General features: G+C 31.5%; 4 protein-coding genes and 1 non-coding gene across 10 annotated transcripts; all 5 read right to left on the bottom strand.

Annotated features, from left to right (window-relative positions):
- Positions 1 to 1,039, bottom strand: LOC106758940 (50S ribosomal protein L33-like). The gene has a single exon (XM_014641954.2). The coding sequence runs from the start codon at positions 821 to 823 to the stop codon at positions 650 to 652; it is 174 nt and encodes a 57-aa protein (XP_014497440.1). The 5' UTR covers positions 824 to 1,039; the 3' UTR covers positions 1 to 649.
- A 1,676-nt stretch (positions 1,040 to 2,715) lies between these two features.
- LOC106759430 (telomere repeat-binding protein 5) lies at positions 2,716 to 8,421 on the bottom strand. Of its 6 annotated transcripts, XM_014642594.2 has the most exons (11): positions 8,032 to 8,417; positions 6,920 to 7,053; positions 6,632 to 6,831; positions 5,618 to 6,533; positions 5,295 to 5,537; positions 5,149 to 5,202; positions 4,972 to 5,051; positions 4,540 to 4,781; positions 3,872 to 4,192; positions 3,641 to 3,704; positions 2,716 to 3,078 (listed from the first exon to the last, which is right to left on the bottom strand). In XM_014642594.2, the coding sequence occupies exons 3-11, from the start codon at positions 6,710 to 6,712 to the stop codon at positions 2,908 to 2,910; spliced, it is 2,172 nt and encodes a 723-aa protein (XP_014498080.1). In that variant the 5' UTR covers positions 6,713 to 6,831; positions 6,920 to 7,053; positions 8,032 to 8,417; the 3' UTR covers positions 2,716 to 2,907. The 6 variants fall into 6 exon arrangements, with proteins under 6 accessions (XP_014498080.1, XP_014498084.1, XP_014498079.1 ...); XM_014642598.2 differs by lacking the exon at positions 6,920 to 7,053 and having other exon boundaries at positions 2,716 to 3,083; positions 8,032 to 8,421; XM_014642593.2 differs by lacking the exon at positions 6,920 to 7,053.
- Positions 8,422 to 10,162: 1,741 nt separating this feature from the next.
- Positions 10,163 to 15,538, bottom strand: LOC106758113 (oxysterol-binding protein-related protein 3C). Its single transcript, XM_014641034.2, has 10 exons — positions 15,108 to 15,538; positions 13,945 to 14,038; positions 13,533 to 13,649; positions 13,371 to 13,443; positions 12,934 to 13,052; positions 12,592 to 12,713; positions 12,030 to 12,206; positions 11,169 to 11,313; positions 10,825 to 11,003; positions 10,163 to 10,547 (listed from the first exon to the last, which is right to left on the bottom strand). The coding sequence occupies exons 1-10, from the start codon at positions 15,203 to 15,205 to the stop codon at positions 10,301 to 10,303; spliced, it is 1,371 nt and encodes a 456-aa protein (XP_014496520.1). The 5' UTR covers positions 15,206 to 15,538; the 3' UTR covers positions 10,163 to 10,300.
- A 1,082-nt stretch (positions 15,539 to 16,620) lies between these two features.
- On the bottom strand, positions 16,621 to 19,161 carry LOC106758633 (PGR5-like protein 1A, chloroplastic). The gene is made up of 7 exons (XM_014641572.2): positions 18,777 to 19,161; positions 18,583 to 18,645; positions 18,401 to 18,487; positions 17,921 to 18,158; positions 17,558 to 17,631; positions 17,296 to 17,394; positions 16,621 to 17,146 (listed from the first exon to the last, which is right to left on the bottom strand). Exons 1-7 carry the CDS (start codon positions 18,978 to 18,980, stop codon positions 17,063 to 17,065), a joined length of 849 nt encoding a protein of 282 aa, XP_014497058.1. The 5' UTR covers positions 18,981 to 19,161; the 3' UTR covers positions 16,621 to 17,062.
- A 54-nt stretch (positions 19,162 to 19,215) lies between these two features.
- TRNAG-UCC lies at positions 19,216 to 19,287 on the bottom strand. Its single transcript has one exon. It is a non-coding gene; the product is annotated as a tRNA-Gly (tRNA).
- Between the last annotated feature and the right edge of the window lie 4,146 nt (positions 19,288 to 23,433).

The following is a 23,433-nucleotide window of genomic DNA, read 5'->3' on the forward strand; positions in this document are numbered from 1 at the left end:
TTAAGCGACTAATAAAGTAAAATCATTGAATAAAGATCCAGTAGAAGTCACTGACAAAAGAGGACTTCTAGACTGATTCCTCAACATCAAAGACTTCATTTTATCATAAACAATTCTCTTTCCCTTTCAGAAGTATTAAAACAAAAAATCAGAAAAATAAACCTCTATCGACCATTATTTTTGTGTGTAAAAAAGCTGCGAACCGTCACTGTGCAATTGTAATTTGTAAACTGGTAATACTTCATTTTATGCAATCATACCTCGCCTCTCTCACCTGCACACTCAGTGCCACTCACTCACAACTTCTAAAGGAATGTAGAGGATATAGAAAACTAGAGAACTTCTCATTATTCTCTAAAAAACAGAACAGAGGATATAATTTTGGCTTCCAACCAAACTGTTGGCTAAACCAAAATTAACTACCCAACATAATTGCTCTTTCGATTCTGTTCTGAAACAGTTGTTACAAAACTCCAACACAAAGCTGCCACAATCGTCTCTTATTTAGGTAATTTCCTAATCTAAACCAAACAAATCTATCCTAGAACTACATAAATCAAGGTAAAATCAACAGAAACATAGAAAATCCTTTGAGAGAAGTATAAGAATGATCAAGTTAAAGGGAAATGAAGCCATACAAGGTACCAAATCACTTCATCTTAGCCTCTGTAAAGAGAACATGACGATTAACCCTAGGATCAAATTTTCGAAACTCAAGCTTCTCCGTGAACTGCCTTGGCTTCCTCTTTACATAGAAAAATCCAGTGCCGGCAGCAGACACTAGTTTCACAAACATCTGAGCCTTTTTCTTCTTATCACCCATTCTTTACTCTTGAAAGAGATATCACAATCTATCAGAAACGCAAAATCTGTAATGGAGGTGTTGTGAGACGTAAATCTGTGTGCGTAGGGCTGCTCCTTCCACTGTTTCTCGTGGCCAACGCCGGTGAGGTGCGATTGGAGGTTATCAGAGGAATGGCATATGAAGAGGATTCTATTCTAGACGATGGCTGTCCAGAACGAAATATTAGGGTTAAGAAAACAACTTTTATTTCTATATTTAAAATTTCGGATCCGTGAAATTTTTTACCCGACCCTTTTAATCATTTTAACCCGAGTTTTTTATCCAAACTATCTCAAGTCAAATAAACCCATGGCACGATGTTTTATTAGGATTGGTAGCATAGATTTTTATATTTATTTAAAAGAGAGTATAAAATAAAATAATTATAAAAATATATTTTTTTGTATTTTCTTAAAAAAGAAAATAGTAAAAAATAAAAATAATAATATTAAATAAATATAAAAAAAGTTAAATGTATTAAAAAATCATTTGTTTTCTCTAGTACCTACACACCAGAAAAGCCATAAGTTTTTACAAAACTAAAAGCTCTCACGACTAGAATAATATTATTGTCCTTCAACTAAAAACTAAATGGGATCAAATGAACATTACTGATGTATTAAAGATGCTTTAAAGCTTTAATTAGAATAATCTACCAATTTCACCAATAAGATGTCCTTCTACCAAAAGAAAAAATGGGTTAAAGACCCCTGCAGCACACGTTACTATTGATGTACGTCATGTTATCTAAATCCTATTACATGAAAACTTTGATAGTTTTGCTTTTATACGAAAAACAGCTCATGCTTTTATATGAGAGTGTTTCAAACATCACACTAGCTTTGGTGGATCACTTTTTGTAAATTTGGTTGGACAACATATTTGGTTCCACATTGCAACAAAAATAACCTGTTTTATCAGTGAAACTAAAGTTATTGATATCATGTTTTGGTAAAGTAAACTTCTAAGTTTAAAAACAATTTAGCATTTGTTTAGGTTTTTGTTTGTAGAAGTAAATATGTTTATCTACATAATAGACATATTTACTTCTATGAGAGAAGCTTTTCGACTTCACACTTTTAGACATGAATATTCTTATTAATTTAGCTTTGCCTTTTTAAGAATATCTTGTGGCATAAGATGATAACTATGTCAAGTATATTTATGTTCTTTAAATATAAGAATGGAAACAACTCATATTTATAATGTCTTAAAACTTTTTTGAAGCAAAACACACAAGATATAATAACAACGTGATATCAAAGATGTAGAGTTTGTTCAATTTTGAACAAACAATGGTGAAAAGTAGTCAACCATACAACTCATGTGAGGGTGGTTTACATATGAATAAATTTTATTTTACAAAGGTAATTTTTTCTTGGTTTAAACATCTTTTTGGTCCCTAAGTTATAAATAGATGTTCAATTTAGTCCCCGTTTTTAAAAATATAAATCTTTGATCCCTAAGTTATAAAAAATATATCAAATGAGTCCTTTTTTAACTTGAAATACTGTTTTTGGTTGTTTCTTAACAACTTAGATTGCTCTGATTTGTTTCTTAATAATAACAACACTTTAGATTACTCTTTGTACTTTGACCATGAACATAAAAAAAGAACTCATTTGATACATTTTTTATAACTTAGAAATCAAAGGTTTACATTTTTAAAACAGAGACTAAACTGAACATACGCTCATAACTTAGGAACCAAAAAGAGGTTTAAACCTTTTTTCTTTTATTCCATTTCATCTTCAGTTTGAAAGTCATAAGTCAACTTTTATTACGTAAGTGCAATATACAGCAATTAGCACATGGATAAAGCTCTAATCTAACTACAGAGGTTAACATTATTAGCTTCTGTGGGTCCATAATTGAATTTGCAGATAAAGTTGTATCATCACTTCGGAGTGGATAACCTGTTACGCAAATTCTCTACAGGAATCACTTGTTAAAATTGTTTACATGGTAGATGAAGTGTGGCACAGTACTAAAAAACAAAGTGATAAATAAATACAAATGACAGAAGATACTTTTAACAATCGATCTACAAAGTCATCAAGGCCTTAAAGGAGAAGGCAAGGTTTTGAATGGTGCTTGAGCTGTTGCTTAGTCTGCTGCTGGGACCAATATGCGTGGGCAATTAGAACCCTATCCAAAAGTTCCTGAGGAACAGGCTCTCCCCTCCTTTGCTGAGGGGATATTCTTGCAGTGTGCACCAGTGTTTTCCATTTATCCTGCACTATCCATTATACCTAAATCATATGCCAATACTTTTTCAAACATTGCTACCGACAAAGTTCTTTAATATGATATCATCTTTCTTACGCATACTATAAAAGAATCATTAAACTTATTTTGAGTAATAATCTACTTCACCCTTTTTCAATGCTGAATGAGCGCATCATACTGATGAAACTGATCTTGTTCTTTTCGTTTAAATCTCATCACTGTCTTTCCAAAAAATGGATAAAGGTATGATAGTTAAATTTACACAGATCAAATTTTCGTGGGAAGTACATCAGATTCCTTTTGATTTCATGTCTGGCCAGTTAATTTTGGAAACAGAGCAAGAGAACATAAATGAAGCAACAAATAGTTTGCCTATGTAACATGCAAACAATTACTTGACTAGAAACGACAGCTAGATGGTTTTTAGTGGAAGTTAACGGATGATGAAAAAGAAAGCGTGCCACCCAACAACCTGAGGTGTTCAAGTTTCTCTTCAATCCATTGGAGAAAGAATAAAATCCAGTACCAGAAAAACGTGCTAAGCTTACGGTTCAAACAAGCTTTTACCTTCAAATCCACGTATGTTCGATGCTTTGCATTATCAAAAGCACGAAGCTTAACATCACGCCACCTGATTTCCATCCACCAAAAAGAAGCTATATAAAGGGATTGTCAAAAGGAAATGCAAAAGAATAAATTTGCCAATGCTAAAGACAAAAGCACCAAACTGACTTGATTGTAACAGTTACACTCTCAAATCATTAATTTGGACAAAACACAGACCAAAGTAAGTTTTACCTTCCAGTTCCAAGTTTCTCAACTGCTTGAACCAATGCTTCCACTTCAGCAACAGAAAAAGGCCTACGAATACGGCGCTGTGCGATTTCGGTTCGCTTTGACTTTTGATGCCCAGGTAGCACAGCTAGTGCCTCCATACCCATTTCAGGAATAAGTTCTTTGGAATCTGAAATTTTTTTTTCACCTGATGTGTTGATGGGAGAAGGAGCTGAATCATGATCACTTTCGACGAGGTTACCTAAACCTGTTGCTTGATGCTCAGCTAACATGCTAGAAAACCCCTGAATCCTTTGATGAATTACAGCAGGAATTGAAGGATACCTGAATATCAATTATCTTCTTTAGACAGAAACTAGAACATTTATGGAAAAAAAAGAAGACATTTAATGCAGTCTATGTAAACTATTATGTTAGATGTAAGTATTCTGCAACTTATATAATTCATCTATAGTGAAGTGGGTCATCCATTCTGATAAAGAAACAAGGAGAGAGAGAGAGAGAGAGAGAAGAAAGTTGCTTATTACTAGTTATGAGACGAAAATATTATCTGCAAGCAACATCTCCATGAAAACAAACATCTCCAAGGAAAGATGAAATGTGTGGAGATGCAGTGAAAGCCAAAGGATTAACCCAAGCAATGCACTAATGCATTCAATTGCAATCATTACCCTATAAAAGGTTGAGGCACATCCGCAGTAGGAACGCGAAGAGAATTAGTTGCACAAGCAGGTGGTAGATTTTGTGAAAAATTAGGCTCTAAGGCGAATCCCAAAGCATCCAGGTGGTTATCACGAGAAATTCCAGTCTGGAGTAGAGTTTTACTGTCATCTCTAACTTTCTTCCCATGGAGAATCACTCCAACGCGCAATCCACCTCCGAGTACTGCAGTCACTGCCTCCATCACTGTCCTCTGTAGAGCAAGATTTCATAAATAAGAGTTGCAGCCCAACTTATTTGAAAGGTGCAACCATGATCATACCACATGACGCAGCATGCCAAAAATACACGGATACAGAAACAGATACCATTCATCATTACCATCCAAATACAAAAAAAAAAAGGGATGATAGTGTGTATGGCACAATAGAATTTTATCATACCTTTAAGGACCCAATGGTTGCAGTTTCTGGAATCTCAATAAAAAGCTCGGGCACTCTAAATGATTTGATCCTAAGCTTCACTGGTTAAAAGAAATACATCTTCATGTAAGAACCCCTTTGAAGACATCAGTCAAATCAAAGAGTAAATTAAGAATAACTCTCTTAATCTTCCCATACCATGAGAATCTCTAGACCGTAATGCAGAGTGCCCCAAGGATGATGTTCCATGATCTGCATCAAAGTTTTGGAATTTCTTTAGTGAAGATTTCCCGAGTGGCCAAATAAATTCAATTCTAATGGAAGGAAGTCATTTAGAGTAAAACCTTTGCTCATCCCGGAAGGTGAATATGAAACACTTTGATTCGTTTCGTTCTTGAGTGAAAAATAAGTGTCACCACTTCTGATATATCCGTTAGAATTTGTATCAGAGCATTTAAAAAGTTTCCTCTTTTTGAAAGGAATGTTCATTTCAGATCTTTGGCTTTTGTAATAGTTCTTCCTATTGCTGTAAACTGGCTTCAAATTTCCATCCAAAACTAACACGTTGCCAATTGAAAAACAGATTACTGAACAAGCAAGAGTGATGAGTAAAGAAACAAGAAAGCTAGTAATTCCGTATGATACAGAGGAAAAATAAAAAACTCACCACTATTAGATAACTTATCAGGCTTGGATTCTTGAGCAACTTTAAGATATTTTGAAGCCAATCTTTTGTTTATTTTTCTATCATCTATACAAGTAATTGGTCTAGAGGACTTTATTTTGGTACTAGGGTGAGCACACCCAGAAAAGTTTTCGTCATCATCTCTACTATCTACTAGTACATTGTCACAACCTTTGGACAATGAGCTATGAGGCATGCTGTCGTCATACCCAGACAACTTGGCATTGCAACAAGAACTTACCAGTGCTGGAGGTTTTTCATCCAAGTGATCCTCAGAACAGCACAACCCAGTCCCAGTATCCATGGGAGCCTTCCCAAATTGAACATCTTTTACTTTACTTACATCACCATCTAACTTGAAACCAATACTCTCTGGACTTCCAGAAGAACCCAATTCAATTTTGCTAGCTAAATTTTCAGTTCCATTTTGGCCTTTCCCATCCACCAGTGTTTCAGCAACAAACTTCTCTGAGCAACTAGAACTTGTTACTATAGAAGCAATGCATGAATGGCCTTCAATTTCATGAACTGCGAATTCCTTCAAACAACAATTTTGATTGTACACTTGGGAAGAAATATTAGAGAAACATTTTCTATCACTACTTCCTTCGTCTGAAAGCTCAGCTTTTAATGGTTTATTTTCATCTGGGCATCCTTCTTTAACAAAGTCATGCTGACATCTTCTGTCACAACTTGCTTCATCAGAAAGCTCAGTTTTTAATGGTTTATTTAAATCTTGGCACTCCTCTTTTACAAATCCATCCCTATCTTTTTCCAATGAACTATCACTACATGTGGTAGGATTCTGTTTCCCTTGCAATAAATTGTCAGCTACGGTGGCCAATAAGTCAAATGCACACATTTGTTTCTCTTCCAACCTTTGAAATGTAGCGTTTCTCTGATAAACATTAAAATAAAACATGGATTGGTTTCATACTCTGAAACTAAATAAAAGTAGTAATTAGCTCCAAATGAGAAATAGAACTCATTTTTTACCCTAGCTGATCTAGTAGCTCGGCGCTTGGTTGGCACCTGTTGTCCATTAAAGCTATAATATGACCTCTTCTGCAACACCATATCTCAGAGGAACCATGCCAATATAAGGATTGATCAAACACGAAACATCAGCCGTCCAATACTGGTAAATAAACTTGAACTCTACACGTTGCTTGATCCCACCGGTCTCAATATAAAGCCTGACAATAAATACTCATTAGTGATGGCCCAGATGCATTATAGTGAACTAGAATAAACCAAGGTTTATGCTACTAAAGTGGTGAATACCAAAACTATTGTCTGACACAGAAACTGATCTTATCTTCCCCTACATGCAAGGGCGTTAAATTATCTAGTAAGGGCATTAGCTTAAACCAGATGGAGAACGAGTTTAGCTCAAATAAAGTTCAGAAGCTGCTACACTGAAAGAAAATATCACGGTAATATTTTTTAAATTAAAAACTCACACACACATAAATATTTCAAAAGAAATCAAGTGTTTTTTTTTTTTTTCATTTGCTGAATCAAACTTTCACAATTTAAATATTGTTATCCAACAAACTCCAACTACATGTTCTCTAGTTCAGATGCATGAAACCAAATTGGACGCTTACTTCCACAGTCTCAATCAGAACTGGTACCTTAGGGAAGACAAACCAGTCACTTCCATTTGATCAAAGTACCTTGAGGATATCGATTACATATATGTATATAAATAATTGTACGTAATCATTTTACCAAATGGGAAAATCAGTGCCTAAAACTAGAAGCCAAAACCTTTGCACAGATAAGTAAACATTGAAAATAGACTTAGATGAAGACACAATAAGGAAGCAGGGTGTAAGATACAATTTGCAAAAAAATAAAATAAATAAATCCTCCCATAAAGCAACAATTTCCTCAAAAGTCCAAATGTGAAATTAAAAAGTAAAGGTCGGTAAAGAAAAATTGAGAGATGAAGGTTAAACCAAGAAAAGGATACAAAGACGAGGCTAGATTCCAGTAATGTTCACCAGAAGAGAACTAAACTAAATTCAGACCAATAGAGATCTAAAATCATGGAAGAAGACTGAAGTCGGAAAACAACCAATTTACAACCAAAACCCATCACGTGATGCCGGAAACACAGAGATCAAATCATCACAAGCTCGAATTCATTAATAGAAGTAAAAGAGGAAAGTCTGGTCTCAGAAACTGAAAATTCATCTCCCAAAACCATGAAACAGTTCCCCTATATAAAATCATAGGTCAATATTCAAACTTTTTTCTTCCGGAACCACCAGAACCACAAGTCAAACCCCAAGGATAAGCCCGATATTTAAGAAGGAAAAAAAAAAAAAAAAAAAAGTCGGCATATTTTTGAGAAACAAAAACCCATCAAAGTTCAACATGATCATCACCTCTTGGCAAAGATTGTGGTTCAAAGACGAAATCTTTAACTCCCGGAGAATGTGAATTTCGGCAAATTTTTTCAATTTCAAGATGGGGTGAGAGAGAATTCAGAGTAAAAACGATTCCAACCAGGAAAAAAAAAAGAGCCTGAATTAGGCAGGAAACGTTGGTTCAAGAGGGTGAGGATTTAGAAATTTGTGCTTTTCTCTCATTCTGAATCTGAAATGTGAAATGTGAATCTGATAGAGATTATGATAATGTGTTGTGAATGGCTAAAAGTAAAACCCTGTGAAAACCACCAAAGCAATGGCTTAAACCCCAAGAGTTTATAGCATTGACCGTACGTCAGTGTGACCGGAGCTCTCGGTGATTGCAAGGAAGGGCACAGGATATAGTAGGTCGATGATAAGGCACCTAAAGACCGGTTCCACGCAATTGGATGGGCCAATGCACAACCGGATTCCGACACGTGGCACCCTTTCGATCGTGTGGCCGCTTCTGGTCTGAAGCATCGTGAAAGACGCTAGCTCCTCACATTTCATCTCTCACTACTGCTACTCCCGCTCTACCTTATAATTATTAATTAATTACACTTACTTTGCATTTCAATTTCATTTGTATCTAATTTGGGGGAATTATTTGTGTGTCTTGTCACTTCCTTACGTCTTCATCATGCACACTACTAAATGGAGAATGCGATGCACCCACAAATTATAAATATATAAATGTATGCAGTATCATAAATTCTTTTCTCACGTCGAATTTTTAATGAATAATATTTTTTTGTGTTATTAAAATATTAAATAACAATATTTCTGTTATTTATTTGCTAAAATCCTAATTCTACTCATCAAACATAATGAAACATTTCCAAAACCAAACCAACAATGCAATGCAATATTACTCATTTATTGAAGACATCAAATATAGCCATAAATAAACAGATTAAGATAACAACATTAATACAAATTTATATTTGCTATTTCAATAAATTTTATTTAATTTAGGACTTGTAAACTAGTTTTATCATCAATCGAATTTTTATTATATAAGTTTTAGAAGAACGTCAAAATCAATAAATTCTAGAAAAATATATCCTACTCTTTTATATTACTATATACTATTTTTTCTCGTATGAGTCACTTAAAACATATCTATCTATTTTCACCATTATCATTCACTCACAAAATATATCCAATCAAAGTATGATACATTGCATAAATCCACCACTAACAAAATTGGTCAATCAGATGGAAACACGTGGTATGATCCATCACTCAAAAATCTATCTAATCATATGATGCCACATCATCATCTTCAACCATCCATTTCCACTAGGAAAAACACCAACATCGAATCTCATTGTAGTCACCGTGAGCGACCATTAGCCTTCATTACACCTCAACATTGCCACCACCAAAGATCTTTGCAACTTAGAACACATCGACCATGACGATTAATAGTAAAAACTTAAACAATTCAGAATATACTTTACTTGAATATAAGTACTTTTATACGATAGAACGAGCTTTTACTACATATTAAAAATACTTTGATTTATAGTAAAAATTTTAACAATAATCAATCAAAAATGTACTTTGACAAATTATATTTTGATTAAATTTATTATGAATAATTAAAAAAAGTTTTATTTTTACTTTTAAATAAGAATCTACTTTAACTAATGCCGAGAACAGTAACAAACTAATTAAAAAATTATTTCTTTAAGTTGAAATAAAAAAAAAATTAATAATAATCTGTAAATATCATTGCTGTTATCGTTGTTGTTTATCCTTACTATATATTATCATTATCGTTATCGTTCTCATTACTGTTACCACTACCGTTATAATATATTGGAATATATACTTTTACAAAAATTTGACTAGTTAACATGCTGAAACTTAAATAAGACTGTTCTTTTGTGAATAATATCAAGGAATAGTAGTTTGACTGGTCTGAAAAAAAAAAAATCTTTCGAACGCACATGAATCTTTTCTTCGAAAAAGAGAAAAAAAATGGTACAAACACAAATTATTATTATTATTTATGGACTTTAATGTTTCAATTTTAAATCAGTCTCGTAATCAATTCTAATAAGAGATTGCAGTGTTCTAATCAATTACAAAAAATTCAAGATGAAGAGAAAAAAAGGATTGATTAGGCAGAATAATGTACTACAGCTATAAACAAAATTCTTTCACTTATAAATCAATAAATAAAAAAAGTTACACGATCTAACCGTGGCATCCAAAAAACCAAAATGACAGAATCTACTCATTCTTTGGACAAATCACCATACTGCCATGGATTAAATTCAATATCTTTATTATCAAGATGATCAATGCTGTCTGAGTTATCAATAGCAGTACGATGCTCAGTGTATTTACCATTGTATTGGTAGATCTCCAAATCACCCCATGGAGTTGAAGTCACCTCTTCAGTCAAATCAAACCATCTTGGTGCAAATTTATGCCCTTTGGCTTCTCGGATTTTCTTTTCAGCGCGTTGCCTCTCCTCCAAACTGTAAGAGAAAACAACATAACATCTTAGAGTCAAGTTATGTCATGGAAAACTCCATAGACAAAATTGGCAGTAAGAAAAATACTTCTAATTTCAAAGTATCCCCACTTTTCAGAAAGAAGCAGATTTCTTTGCTATTCCTAAAAAGTAAATAGTTGTATTTCTTTGCTATCATACTAACCGTGCAAAATTTTTAATTTTATAGTTGTATTGCTTTTAGAATGCATACTGAGTACATATTTTCAAGCATATGAGGAATGAAAGTAAAGGTTAAAAACCTGCTCTTTTCTGCCCCTGATTTGGATAGATCACCCATTTCAAGTGCAAATCTATCTGGACGTAAACGGGAGTCTGATGGCAACAACTTTCTAGGAGCAGTGTCAAAGCTGTTTAATTTATGCGCAAAGTATGTATAGTCGAATTTATCATTTGCTGGTACATCAGCAACATGCCAAACCTGCAGAATAAATTTCAAGATACACTATTAATAAAAATTATAAATAACTATGCCTTTACCAGTTATATCATCACATCGTAAAAAACAAAGCTACAGACCATTAGCATATTATAACTGGTTCTGATCATTTTGTATCTTTTTTTCAAACAAAAAAGAAAAAAATACCTCTTTCAATTCTGTGTCTGGAAGAGGCTCTCCTTCCAAATCACATGGTTGATAACTCATTGACTCATTCCACTTTCCAGTCATCAATATTTTAGGCTCCTCGGCAGAGTTATACACATATCCATCTACTTCATAGCGACCAGCCCTGCAAGATATCAAGAAACAAAAAGCTAGTTAAAGAATCAATATCTGAATGGGGAATGATAATAGAAATAGAACACAGAAAATGGAAGGGATTTAAGTCATTCAATTCTCCTTAAAATGAAAACACAACTTTAACAAATAAAGAATGCTTAATTTAACACAATTAATGAACCAGATTAAATAGTCAGATAATACCAGAAGGTTCAATGACATTACACTTTTTGTAAATCTCTCATAAACTATAAATATGGCTAAATTATAATACCTAAGTAGATTAAAAAATTCAACCTTATAAGTTCGTTTTAGAGGCTTAGCTAGACTTAAAACTAGTTTCTAAGATTGTATTGGAGTATATCCTATTTATTGAGCATATCGTATGCCATTGGATTGCTAACAATCCACACACAAATATTTAGTCCCATGTTTGAAATTTCTAGTCATTGGTGTGAGTGGGTGCGTAAGAGATCTCATATCAACTATATATATGGACATATTATGATACCTTACCATGCAATCAAATTACTTTCAAGCCGATTTTATAGGATTGAATTAATCCTAAATCCACTTTTTAAAATTGTATCAAAGTCTATCTAAGTAAGATGCGTGCAAGTCTCACCTTATAACCCAATTTTGTAAAGTTAAACTAAGACTAAATCAACTTTCAAAGTCCAGAGACATTTTAATTGGAAAACAATACAATAATATGATATCACATACCCAAACCATCCACATGGTTGAAAGTAGAGTATAACTTTGTCCCCTGTTGTCAAGTTCGTCATTACCATCTCCCCAGGTGAATCAATCCATGTTCGTCCAAATATCAAATTATTAACCTTGGTTGGAGGGGGAACCAAATCGATAACTACACCATCCTTCTTGAGGGTTACACGTGTTCTGCAAATAATAATTGCAAAACCTATATTTATTATTTCCTTGCTACCAAATGACAATTCTGCAGGGAACTAGAAAGGTAAAGCAAAGACAAAAATTTTTGTATAATTATTATATACATACTGCCTCTTATAGCAATAGATTATGAAGATTCTTCGTTAAAAAAAACTTCTATTCAGATTCTTCAAGAGAATTGAAATTAGATTTGAAAAAGCATAACAAATTAAATGAGCCCAAAATACTGTTGCACGTCTGTCACCCAGCTAGGAAATACTCATAACCCTATCTTTTCAACCTAGAATAATAGGAAGTTGGAAGTATATAGACCATGAGTGACAATAAGAATATAACAATGTGATCTACTAATTAAGTGCAATGTATTGATCACCTTCCAACGGGGTAAACATCAACAGAATTTCCCAAAAACTTAGTCTTTAACTTTGAAGTCACGTCATATGTAAAATGCTCATTCTCAGCATGACCAGCACTCATCGGGGGATGGTGACTCACCTGAAATTAAAAATACAGCAAACAAGATATCCAATATAAGGGAGAAGATAACAGAGACGAGGAAATAAAAATTTCATAGACGTATGCACCTAACAATGCAAAAGAAAGTAGTGAGAAGAACTTAATAGTTCTTGCAAATGCTGGTATAAATTTCCAAGGAAACATTATATTAAAGGTGCGGGGAGACAGAGTTCTTATGAATCACATACTTAAAAGGTACCTGTTCTGCAAGAAATGAAACTCGACCATGGTTAGCCATCTCGTAAGTCTCTCCAAGGATAGGGTTAAAAGGCTTCCAGGTCCGTTGGTATGCAAAGTACACAGATATAGCCCATGACGCTGCAATGACTCGATGAGTCAGAAAAGTAATGAAATAATCAGGAAGTATATGCACAAGGTTGACAGACACTCCAAAGTAGTTAGAAGAACAAAAACTAACACAACAGGTTCTAGCGAGCAATTGTTTGGGTCAATTAAATCACATGATCCTTTACTATAAATAAAATATTCAGGTACAGCATTGACAACTTGTCGAAACTAGATAAAATGTTATTCGTTCTTAATTTTAACTAAACCCTCCATTACCTTTAAGATTACAATTCAATTGATCAAAACAATTAAAAAATAGCAGAGAACAGAGGGAAACAAATAACTCACATGCATATACCATCCTCATGTATGGGTCCTCACATTTATCTGCCTGATCTAACAAGTAGGAGTACTCCATCAACTAGTTCAAACAATTCAAAGTTCAATCAAGTGCTAATACAAACAAATAGAGCAATTTAACAAAGCCAAAAGAAGTGATGGTATGCAAACCTCTGCCATTTTCTGAAGCATAGTCATTGGTTCAAAAATAATAACAGGTAGCGTTACCATTGATGTTACATCTGAGCCAATATATTTGTGCATCATCTTCCAGTAACCGTCTCTTTCCTGAATACAAAAGTCAAACATAGGGAAAATGCAATAACATCACGGCATAGCACACATTAGATATGTACTCAAAAGAGAAATAGGAAATAAGTAAAACCAAAAAAAAAAGGATGGCATCCGTATGATCAACAATAAATAAAACTAAAAGGCAACACGACCAGATAATTTAATGGAGACAAAAGAGCGATAACCAAGAGCATTTTCAAAGTCTAAGCAGAAAGTACAAAACAACTAATGCCGAAAAAGGTTTGAGCCAAAAAATAACATTTCTGAAATAAACAAGCAAAATAAGCACCTCAGGTTTCCATCTTCCTCTCTGGGCTTCCTCCTCTGCGTCCTCTTTACCACCCTCCGGATTTATGACTTCTACCCCTTCATACCCCAGCAACCTATAAACAAAGGAGAACATGAGTAAGCTTGCATTCCCCAGAATATCTACATTTCTTAGTGATGAAGCTGACAAGTTCCGCCGTAAAAAATGTAAAATATGAATCTGAAATGGATGAACGTGTTCTTATTATATGAAGTCCAAAGACTAAATATTTGGGGGATAAAATTTCCACAAGCTTTCATCATTTCTAGATAATATCAGTGATAGAGAGATTCCAACTAAATAAACAGAAGGTTACTTCACAAATTACTAGTAGCTCACATCCTTGATATATAGAACTGCTGAAAATTACACTACTCTGCTCTATAAGTCTTTCCAGTACCTCGTCGATATATGAGAGCTACGAACTACGAACAAGTACATGGGACGGCAATTCTCTCTTCTAGCCATTATAGTGATTTGGCCTCCATATTTAGACTTTTTATTCATTTTGGTCCTTATACTTTGTTTTTGAACAATAGTTTTTAAAAACTATTCATTGTGGCCCATTCCATTTAAACTGGCGTTAGACCGTTTGAAAGTGTCGTGCGTCAAAATATATGTATGTCCCATGTCAAAATCTAAGTCATATTTTATCTTGTAATCTCTTTGATTTTAAGATTGACACATTTAAATTATCAAGTAGAAGATGTCTCAGACACAAACTCTTACATGTGTCAAACACTTATTTTGACATGACTCGTGACACTTCCAAAGGGGTCAATTTGAGTCTTTTTGAAAAATAGTGACTCAATGTAGTAAAAGAAATATATAGAGAGAGGAACAAAAAGGCTTAAATAGAGGCAAGAACCTAATTTGAATGATGATGATAACACTATAATATCATGTTGCCTGCTTGCCTCACAGTATCAATGCAACTTAAAGAAAAAAGGCAAATCTAAGTCTATAATCCAACAAATATCAAATAACCATTTGGTATTATCAATGACACTTTACACTAGAACATAAGAACACACACATAAGTGTAGATTACGATGACACAACACATAGGAATACGATTATATAGATATGAATAATATAGGAATAGGACAATCCAAAAATAAAAATTCTGTTTGAGAAAAAAATACCCGTTTACAGATCGGTGCATAGCATTGCTGAAGATGGAGAAGCCGGAAGTCATGGCGGCGAAAAAGCCCTTGTTTTCATTCTTCTCAGGGCTACCCATCTCGTTTGAAAACCTAATTTAAAATATCAGAAAGAAGGGAAAGAAATCCACGATGGCTATTCGAATTGTCAAATTTTGTTGTTCGAAATGAAAACAGAAGAAAATAAGAATAGTTTGAATCAAGAAACAAAGTGGGAGGAAGAAAGAGAAAATGGAAGAGTGATTTGAGGGATAAATTGAAACATCGAGAAAGGAACAGGAAAATTTGCTTTCGATTGCGTAGGTGACGGTTGTATTTGGTGTTTGGGTTTGTGTGTATTTTTTTGGAGTTTAGAGACTCCGAAGAAACTGTGGATCAACAAATGAACGTAGAAAACTGTGTGACGCTACTTTTATGGCGCGTGCGGATGGCAGGGAGGGAAGTGAAACATAGATTATGTTTAACGGCTATTATTAAAGGAACCAAAGCATGCTTTGACTTTCCTCACTACCTTCTAATAATTAATCAATTAAAATAGTAATGTTAATTTTGTTAGAAAATTATATTTTCGTATAATCATTTCGAAATAATTGAGGTATATTTTCTCATTCTTCTTATCAGATTAAATATTTTATTGTTCTCTTTCTCTATTAGAATCTCTTGAGAAATTTTTTCAAATTTAATTATAGAGTTTATTATTTATTAATTATAAAATTTGAGCATAATTAGTAGTATTTTGCTCCAAAATAATTAAACAAAAATTTCAAAGCATGTGAAAAGTAAAAATAAGTGATTTTTATAATAATAATAATATACATGAGCAACCTTTTCTACTATATACACTCAGTTTTCATGGTGTATGCATCAATATTGATTTTCCAATATTAGTGGAAATAAAGGCACTAACAGGCGCGTTAACATATACTTAATGATAAAAAACTCATGCTTAAAACCGTAAAAGATATAATTATTTTTTGTTTAATTATAACTTATTCTCATTAATATTCTACTGTAACATTTTTGTATGGGTTAAATAATCCTTTGGATTTATATATATATATATATATATATATATATATATATATAGATCTAATAAAAACGAACTAATTAATATAGAAAAATATAAAGTACATTTATAATTTCAAATTAATTTGAAAACAGGCAACTTCAAAACAAATTATGTTAAACTATAATAAATTATTTGGTATTTTACTAATGTTTAAGTTTTTTTTTTAATTTAACATCTTTCCATTTATAATTAAAGCAGCTAGTATATATATTTAATCGCATTACCCTTTTGTGAAACATTTGGATGATTATTTATAAACCAAATCAGTGTGAAATTTTATCAAATATATATGCTCAATTATCTTTAATGTTACATTAGTTATACATAATTGAAAAGATAGTCATCAAAAACAATTATGTCATCATTCAGAATGGTTCTTCTAAGGAGCCTATAAAGTGAGGTTCACCTTCAACTCCTACTCACTCATAGGTCAAATTACATTTTTATTCTATAATTATCTGATTGACTTGAACATTGAAAAATGTTTTCAAGATAAACCTTCTTTCGTTGTTAAAACAATCCCCTCAGAAGAACTAATCTCATAGCTCTGCGTAAAGGATCTTCACCTTCGCAGCAGCTTGTCTAGATAGTCTCTATTGGTAAGAACAAAAAATAAAACTACAGGTACATTTAATATCTATAACAGCTTGAAAAGAAAAATCTTTAACATTAACACGCCCTCAAATCGAAGAAATTAGGTGTCCACCCATTGATATGTCAAATATTTCCTTCATGAGAGTGTTACAAGATGGCTTCTGAGTTCTAACAAAAATGTTCTGGACTAAGAACTGAACAGAATGTGGTTTTATCCATTCCTTAATAGCTAATTGATATTCACAATCATATAAGCCCCTGATGGGAAGAAAATTTACGGCTCTCTCTGGCGCCGGGATCTTCGAACAAGGTAAATACGCCCATAAACCCACTGTCTACCTAATCTTAAATCCGATTGCTGCAAAATAACAACACCATTGGTCATGCAAAGAGCAAAACACCTTCAACTCTTGTTTACATTGTCACGTTTTTTATTTTCTCTACTCTTCAAATCGCGGTCTAATTTTACAGTCTTATGCAAGCAGTAAAAAGAATCTATTTTATTACCTCAGCTTTGGTGCGAAATTCCAATAAGCATTCACACACATGACAATCTGCTCTATGAGGTGAGTTATTACCCTTGTCCGTTCTCACAAATGCAAATACCTTAAAGAAAATGAATTTAATACCGTGAGAATAATTTAAGTGAAGTATAAACATTAAACAGTGCTTCTCTAGCTGGACAAAGAGGACCACTCAGTCAAGCAAGAAACAAGACACCTATATGACAGTCACTGTGGGAGTTTATGTATATAACTCAGTGACTGACCTCTTCTCCACAATTTGGACATGAACCCTTCAGTGCCGCTAAATCACCCCTCCACAGGCCTTGAAGCACCTTAACTGTAGAAATAAGCAATTAGTTACATATAAATACAGAAACAGCCATGTTGAAATAATAGTTAGCAAAAGGGTAAAATTTACACTCAGTTCCTTCCTAAGGTGTTTTAACATTTTTTTAATTAGAATTAGACTTTCATCATAGCAATTCACGTAATAAATGTTTACATTAAATATAAGCAAAGTTTTTGAAAGTATAAGTCTAATTCTAATTAGGGAAAATACTAAAAGTACTCAAGGCACCACTAACTGATACATTTAACTAAATTAAAGGGCTTGTCATTTAATTTACCTGAAGCTGAAGCAACTGGGTAGCCAATGACCAAACCGAGTGCTGTGAGGATAATGCCGTTGAACACAAAAAGAACTCCTCCTGATGCTTGACTACCATACGAGAATCCTCCCGAGTCGAATGCTTTTTGATAAGCTGTGCTAACAGTGTACAATATAGGCCAAACACAAGCTGAACAGCCAAGTGCAAGAAATAGGGACCATAAGCTTGCTAATGCAACAGCCATAGAAATATCTTCCTGCCCTACATCCACAGTCACTCAATATAATTCAAGTGGAGAAACCAAGAGAACAAAAAAGGAAGGCAGGGGAACCTCAACATTTTAACCACACAAAAATTGTCCTTGTATCCAAAACATTCAACACAAATACATCACAGCACACACAAACGTAACTGTCCAATACATTCTCAACTTCATTAAGAACACATTGAAAACCAAAACTTGATAATTGAAATAAGGAAATTGAAGAAGAAAGTTACATCAGAATCAGCATACGTGGAATGCCTCCGGATACTGCACCGAGGGTACTTGACAACTGACTTAGAACCATACCACTTAAGCTTCAACTGTTTCCATAAGACGAGTTAATATATAATTAAGAGACTTAAGTGTGAAACGCAATGTTGAGTGGTGAATTGAAGAAAGACAGATAGACAGACACCTCTACTCTATCAAACATGTCATCGAGTATCAAAGGCTCTCCACTGTAATACGCATCCCGCGCCTATAAACAATCCAAGTTCGTTGCATTAGCCCTTGAATAGTTGCATGGTTAATGATTCTTCTGTGGTGATTATATTAATGGATAAGTGAAATTGAGACTGAAAAATGGTGAATTGAAAAAAGACGCGTGACCTGAGAGTAAAGAGCTTCGAGGGTTTCTTTGGTAGCGGTGTGGAGGGGGCCAACGTATATGCAGGATGGCCCACGAGGAGGGTCGTCGCAGGCTCGAACGGAGAACAAAGAAACAGTACGGTTGCTTCTGAATCTGCTGCTGCGGGTGGATGATATAGTTAATTGCACCGCGCTGAAGGCGTTGCTGCTACACGCGCCTCCCATCACCGTTCACTTCGTTGAGGTTTAAAATAGAAAATGGGAAATGAAACAGAACAGAGAGAGCCCAACCACATAAATATAGAGACAGAGATCCGAATTCATGAGATTGTGTCACTAATTGGATTTGGCTTCGTCCCCAAATCTATGAATCTCGTTCGTCCTCTTTTGTTCTTTGTCTTTTCTACGTAAAAAATAAAAGATAAAAATAGTGAGAAAAAGAGAAAACTATTACTATTAGTGCGTTTGCCGGGAGTCGAACCCGGGTCTATTGCTTGGAAGGCAATTATCCTAACCGTTGGACTACAAACGCTTTCATGTTAATCGAGTTAAACTTTGCCACTTTTTTATTATTTTCTTAATGTAACAATTAATTCAAGTATTAAAAAAAATACTAAACATAAATAAATAATAATTTAAGATAATAAAATAGTATAATAATTAATTCGATTTAAAAAATTATTGAATTTAAATAAATAGTTACTTAAAAGAATAAAATAGTAAAATAATTAAATGAGTCTATGTAATTTTTGACGTTCATGTTAAGTATACATGTATGTAATTTTTACCTGGTAAATAATTTTATTTGTAGTAACTTTGCGAACTTTTCATTTAAATGAGTCTATTTTACACAATCAAGACTCTTCCTGTATAGTTTAGGATTTTACTAATCCTAACTTGCTATTGTTAATTCTAACACGTTGTTTATCTAACCTTGTTTTAAAAGGTTAAAAGAATCTAATTATACATTGTTATATAATCGAAATATTTCTAAGAGATAATGTGGAAATAGTTTCGATCTCATCCAATACATAAGACTTTATATATCTATACAATAATTTATTATTATTTTATATCAAAAGTAATAGCCAGTTTTCATGTTTAACAATATTTTACCACATTTTTATTTGATATGTATTCCATTTTTATTTTCTAATAAAAATATATTCATCATTAATAAATGAAAATTTTACTCACACAAAGTAGATATGATCATTCCAATATGGTCTAAATGTTATATTGTAAATTGTGTTAAATTTTAAATAAACGAAAAATTCAAATGGAAGCCTTGAGTGTTAAAACTGTTGTTTTAATCACCATGTATAATTATAATTAATGAATATTAAAAATTATAATTAATGATACAGGCCAACAAGTGAAAAAAAAGTTGGTATTGTGGTTATAATAAGCTGAAAGTATATAAAGAAAATGAACAATAAAGAAAAGAATGAGAATGTTTTGGTTGGAGAGTGCAACTCAACCCATTGCTTGGAATACAATGCAGGGATTGCTTTTCAAATTAGAATGCTCCAAGGATGCGTGCCACATTCTTCAACTTTTTTTTTTAAAATTTTTTTAATAATTTTTTTACAACTTTTTTTATAACATTTATAATTAGTCTAATTTAAATATATGAGCAAATAAAATAATAATATATGATATGATGTTAGATTGTTGTTAAAAAAATGGTTAACATATATTTTTTTTACGTAACTATAGACACGTGTTTGCCACAACAACATAAGCTGTAACAAAGTATATGAATCAACATAAGATTTATGTCTACATTTTTAAATCGATCAAAATTCTACATTTTTTCTTTAGGTCCGTTTCTGATTTTATGTCTGGAAAAAATACCATTGGATTTATTTGAATAATACATTAAAATATTCAGAGGATCCTGTTAGTGATAAAACCTCTTATTAAACTCAAATATAAGAGTAATGTTAGAAATATATGCAAATTAAAAGTTTCACACTAAATAAAATTAATTAATAATTTTAAATTTAAATTTAAATTTATGATTTGTTTTGGTTTTTACATTTTGTATGACTCTTAATGTATTTTAAATTAAGTTAATTTAATCATTCTCTTAATTTAAAAAGTTTAATATCTTTTAGATTTTGACATCTCCTTTTAAAATATTTCACATAGGACATTTTTCAAGCGTCAATCATGTCAATTCAACTATCAAGTGGACTGTATTTAAATATATTATGATTTAATTAAATAAAAGTAGTTATAAGAATAAAAAATAAACAGTAAGACTAAATGTAAAACTAGATTATTAATTAAGTTTTAAATAAAACTAAAATAGTTGTATAATATATATATATAGAGGTAAGAATCAAGTCTGATCCAATTCATCCAATTTTTTCATCAATCTTCTTTGATTCATATCATATCGATATATTTTTAAAGAACGAATTATAATATTATTATTATTAGAATGTTTAAATTATTTTTTTTAATATTAAATTAGTATATTTATTAGTAAATAGAATAAATTTAAGAGGAAAACTTAAAAAGATAAAAAAAATTGATATTTTAATTCTGGATCTCCGTATGGCTAAAACACCATATAAAAAAGATAATTTGTTAAATTATATAAATTAGTATGAAAAGGAAATTTAAATATTTTACTTTTAATAAAATAATATTACAGTATGAAATCGTTTATGTTTTGTTGCGTAATCTTCTCTAAAAGAACATTTGGACTTGAGTCAACATCTCACCTAATAATCATTATTTCTCGTATGTCGCATTGTGCCAACATTTTGTTTCTCGTAAGAAACACGAAATATTATACTTACATCAAACGTTAAGATCTACCGTTAAAATAGCCAGATTCTGTTAACCAATTTTTTATAGATTAAATTATTATTTTAGTCTCTCTATTTTTTAATTTATTAACAAAAGAAGAAAATAGAAAGTAAAGTGATTTGTCTTGAGGGTGTATTTAAATTAATGAGTGAATTTGAGATAATAGAAAAGGGAAAATATGAAGAGAAAGAGAGTACAAAGTGATAGAGGATAGAAAGTCAAATCAAAGTTTGTAATAGATTTAATTGATGTAATTGAATATATTTAGTTAAATATTAATACATATAGAGAATCATTTGTAAATGAATAAATTTTAAAATAAGAATATATTAAAAATATCAAAATTTAAATTGATTAATTTACTTAAGTTTAATATTTAGTTATTCTTTGAATATTTAATTCATAAACAAATATTTGATTGTATTTTTATTTATTTATTTTTATTTGATTATGATATCACTTTATGTATAAGTTGTTATAATGTTTAGAAAGATAAAATTTTCTTTGCATTTTCACACGTGTAAGGATCAAAGGTTTGCTGTGTAGTTTTTTTCTTTTTAGTTTTTGTTGTCAACTTTTCATAATTGATAAGATAAACAAAATATAAATAAATGAAAAGTAAGACAAATATAGAATTTATTTATTATTTAATATTATTATTGTTTTAATTGGTTGTACTTCTTTAATATATATTTAACTTATTATTATACTAAAAGGAAAAACATTATTAAAAATTAATAATTGAGTATTTCTCTTAACTTATACTTTCTTTCAAAATTGATGAATCTTTTGCATTTATAAAGAACATATTTCTATTCAAAAATTAGTTCAATCAAATCTTCTTTTTTTTTTGTCATTTTTACGTTTTTCTTATAATATGTGTAGTTTTCATTTTCTACTTTTTTTTTCATTAAAATATCCACTATAATGTTTTAATCACTGAAACATATCGATATTTTTAAAATGAAAACGAAATTCACAATTTAAAATAGTATTATTACGATTTTATTATTATATATGTAGATCGTATAATTATGTTATTTAATGTAGTGTGTATTAACAAGAAGTAAACATTTATTTATAATAGTTAGATCGAAATTAGGGGTCTTTTACTATATATCTTGGTGAAATAAAACAACCTTTAAAAGAAATTTGAATTTGGATAAGTCTTGTCAAGCAATTTTAATATATTTTTGTAAAATACAAAAGTTATCTTAAATTGTGACACTTCAACTTACTTTTGTATACGTTTTAACTTAACATGATTTATTTTTTTATAAAGTTACGCTAATTTAATACGATTTCTTTAAGTTTAATTTTTTAAAAAGTTATCTCACTCAAAATGATAAAAAAGCAAAATTAGGAGATACATAGTTTTAATAGATGTAATTCAAAGTAATTTTTGATTGGTTTTATGTGATTTTGAATTGAGAATTTTGGCTTTCAAATTTAAAGATTGACCTCTTAAAACCTTTTAAAAAATAAAATTGTTTCTTATTTAAGTAGTTGAATAGAGAATTTCAACCCAATTAACTTTGCAACATTGAAATAATAACATCGAACAAAATGGAAGACACATTAAAAAGCTTAGAAGGTAATGAATTACAATTTTTTTATAAATAAATCTTAAAACAAAACCTTTTTAATGGTCTAATTTTTCCATTCTATTAAACGATATTTCAATACTATTTTTTTTTTACTCTAATACAAGATGTTACAAAATTCATATTTCATTTAGTTGTTAAGGGAAGAATATATTTATAAAATAAAAATATGTTTTATTTTTATTGTTAATATTTCATTTAAGATTTAGTGTTTTGAATTTTACATTATTATAAAATTCAACCCATAACCT

Source organism: Vigna radiata, chromosome 4, assembly GCF_000741045.1.
Source record: "Vigna radiata var. radiata cultivar VC1973A chromosome 4, Vradiata_ver6, whole genome shotgun sequence".
Classification (NCBI taxonomy): Eukaryota; Viridiplantae; Streptophyta; class Magnoliopsida; order Fabales; family Fabaceae; genus Vigna; species Vigna radiata.

What these genes read in the sequence shown, in the direction of transcription:
- LOC106758113 (XM_014641034.2), bottom strand. Translation starts at nt 15,205, where the DNA reads ATGGGTAGCCCTGAGAAGAATGAAAACAAGGGCTTTTTCGCCGCCATG. An exon ending in GATGTTTACCCCGTTGGAAG is followed by an intron (nt 12,207 to 12,591) that starts GTGATCAATACA and finishes TATTATTTGCAG; the next exon opens with AACACGTGTAACCCTCAAGA. An exon ending in TCAGGGGCAGAAAAGAGCAG is followed by an intron (nt 10,548 to 10,824) that starts GTTTTTAACCTT and finishes TTTCTCTTACAG; the next exon opens with TTTGGAGGAGAGGCAACGCG.
- LOC106758633 (XM_014641572.2), bottom strand. Translation starts at nt 18,980, where the DNA reads ATGGGAGGCGCGTGTAGCAGCAACGCCTTCAGCGCGGTGCAATTAACT. An exon ending in ACATGTTTGATAGAGTAGAG is followed by an intron (nt 18,488 to 18,582) that starts GTGTCTGTCTAT and finishes TTATGGAAACAG; the next exon opens with TTGAAGCTTAAGTGGTATGG. An exon ending in GTCCAAATTGTGGAGAAGAG is followed by an intron (nt 17,395 to 17,557) that starts GTCAGTCACTGA and finishes ATTTTCTTTAAG; the next exon opens with GTATTTGCATTTGTGAGAAC.
- LOC106759430 (XM_014642593.2), bottom strand. Translation starts at nt 6,712, where the DNA reads ATGGTGTTGCAGAAGAGGTCATATTATAGCTTTAATGGACAACAGGTG. An exon ending in GAGAAACTTGGAACTGGAAG is followed by an intron (nt 3,705 to 3,871) that starts GTAAAACTTACT and finishes GATGGAAATCAG; the next exon opens with GTGGCGTGATGTTAAGCTTC. An exon ending in GAACATACGTGGATTTGAAG is followed by an intron (nt 3,079 to 3,640) that starts GTAAAAGCTTGT and finishes TGGATAGTGCAG; the next exon opens with GATAAATGGAAAACACTGGT.
- LOC106758940 (XM_014641954.2), bottom strand. Translation starts at nt 823, where the DNA reads ATGGGTGATAAGAAGAAAAAGGCTCAGATGTTTGTGAAACTAGTGTCT.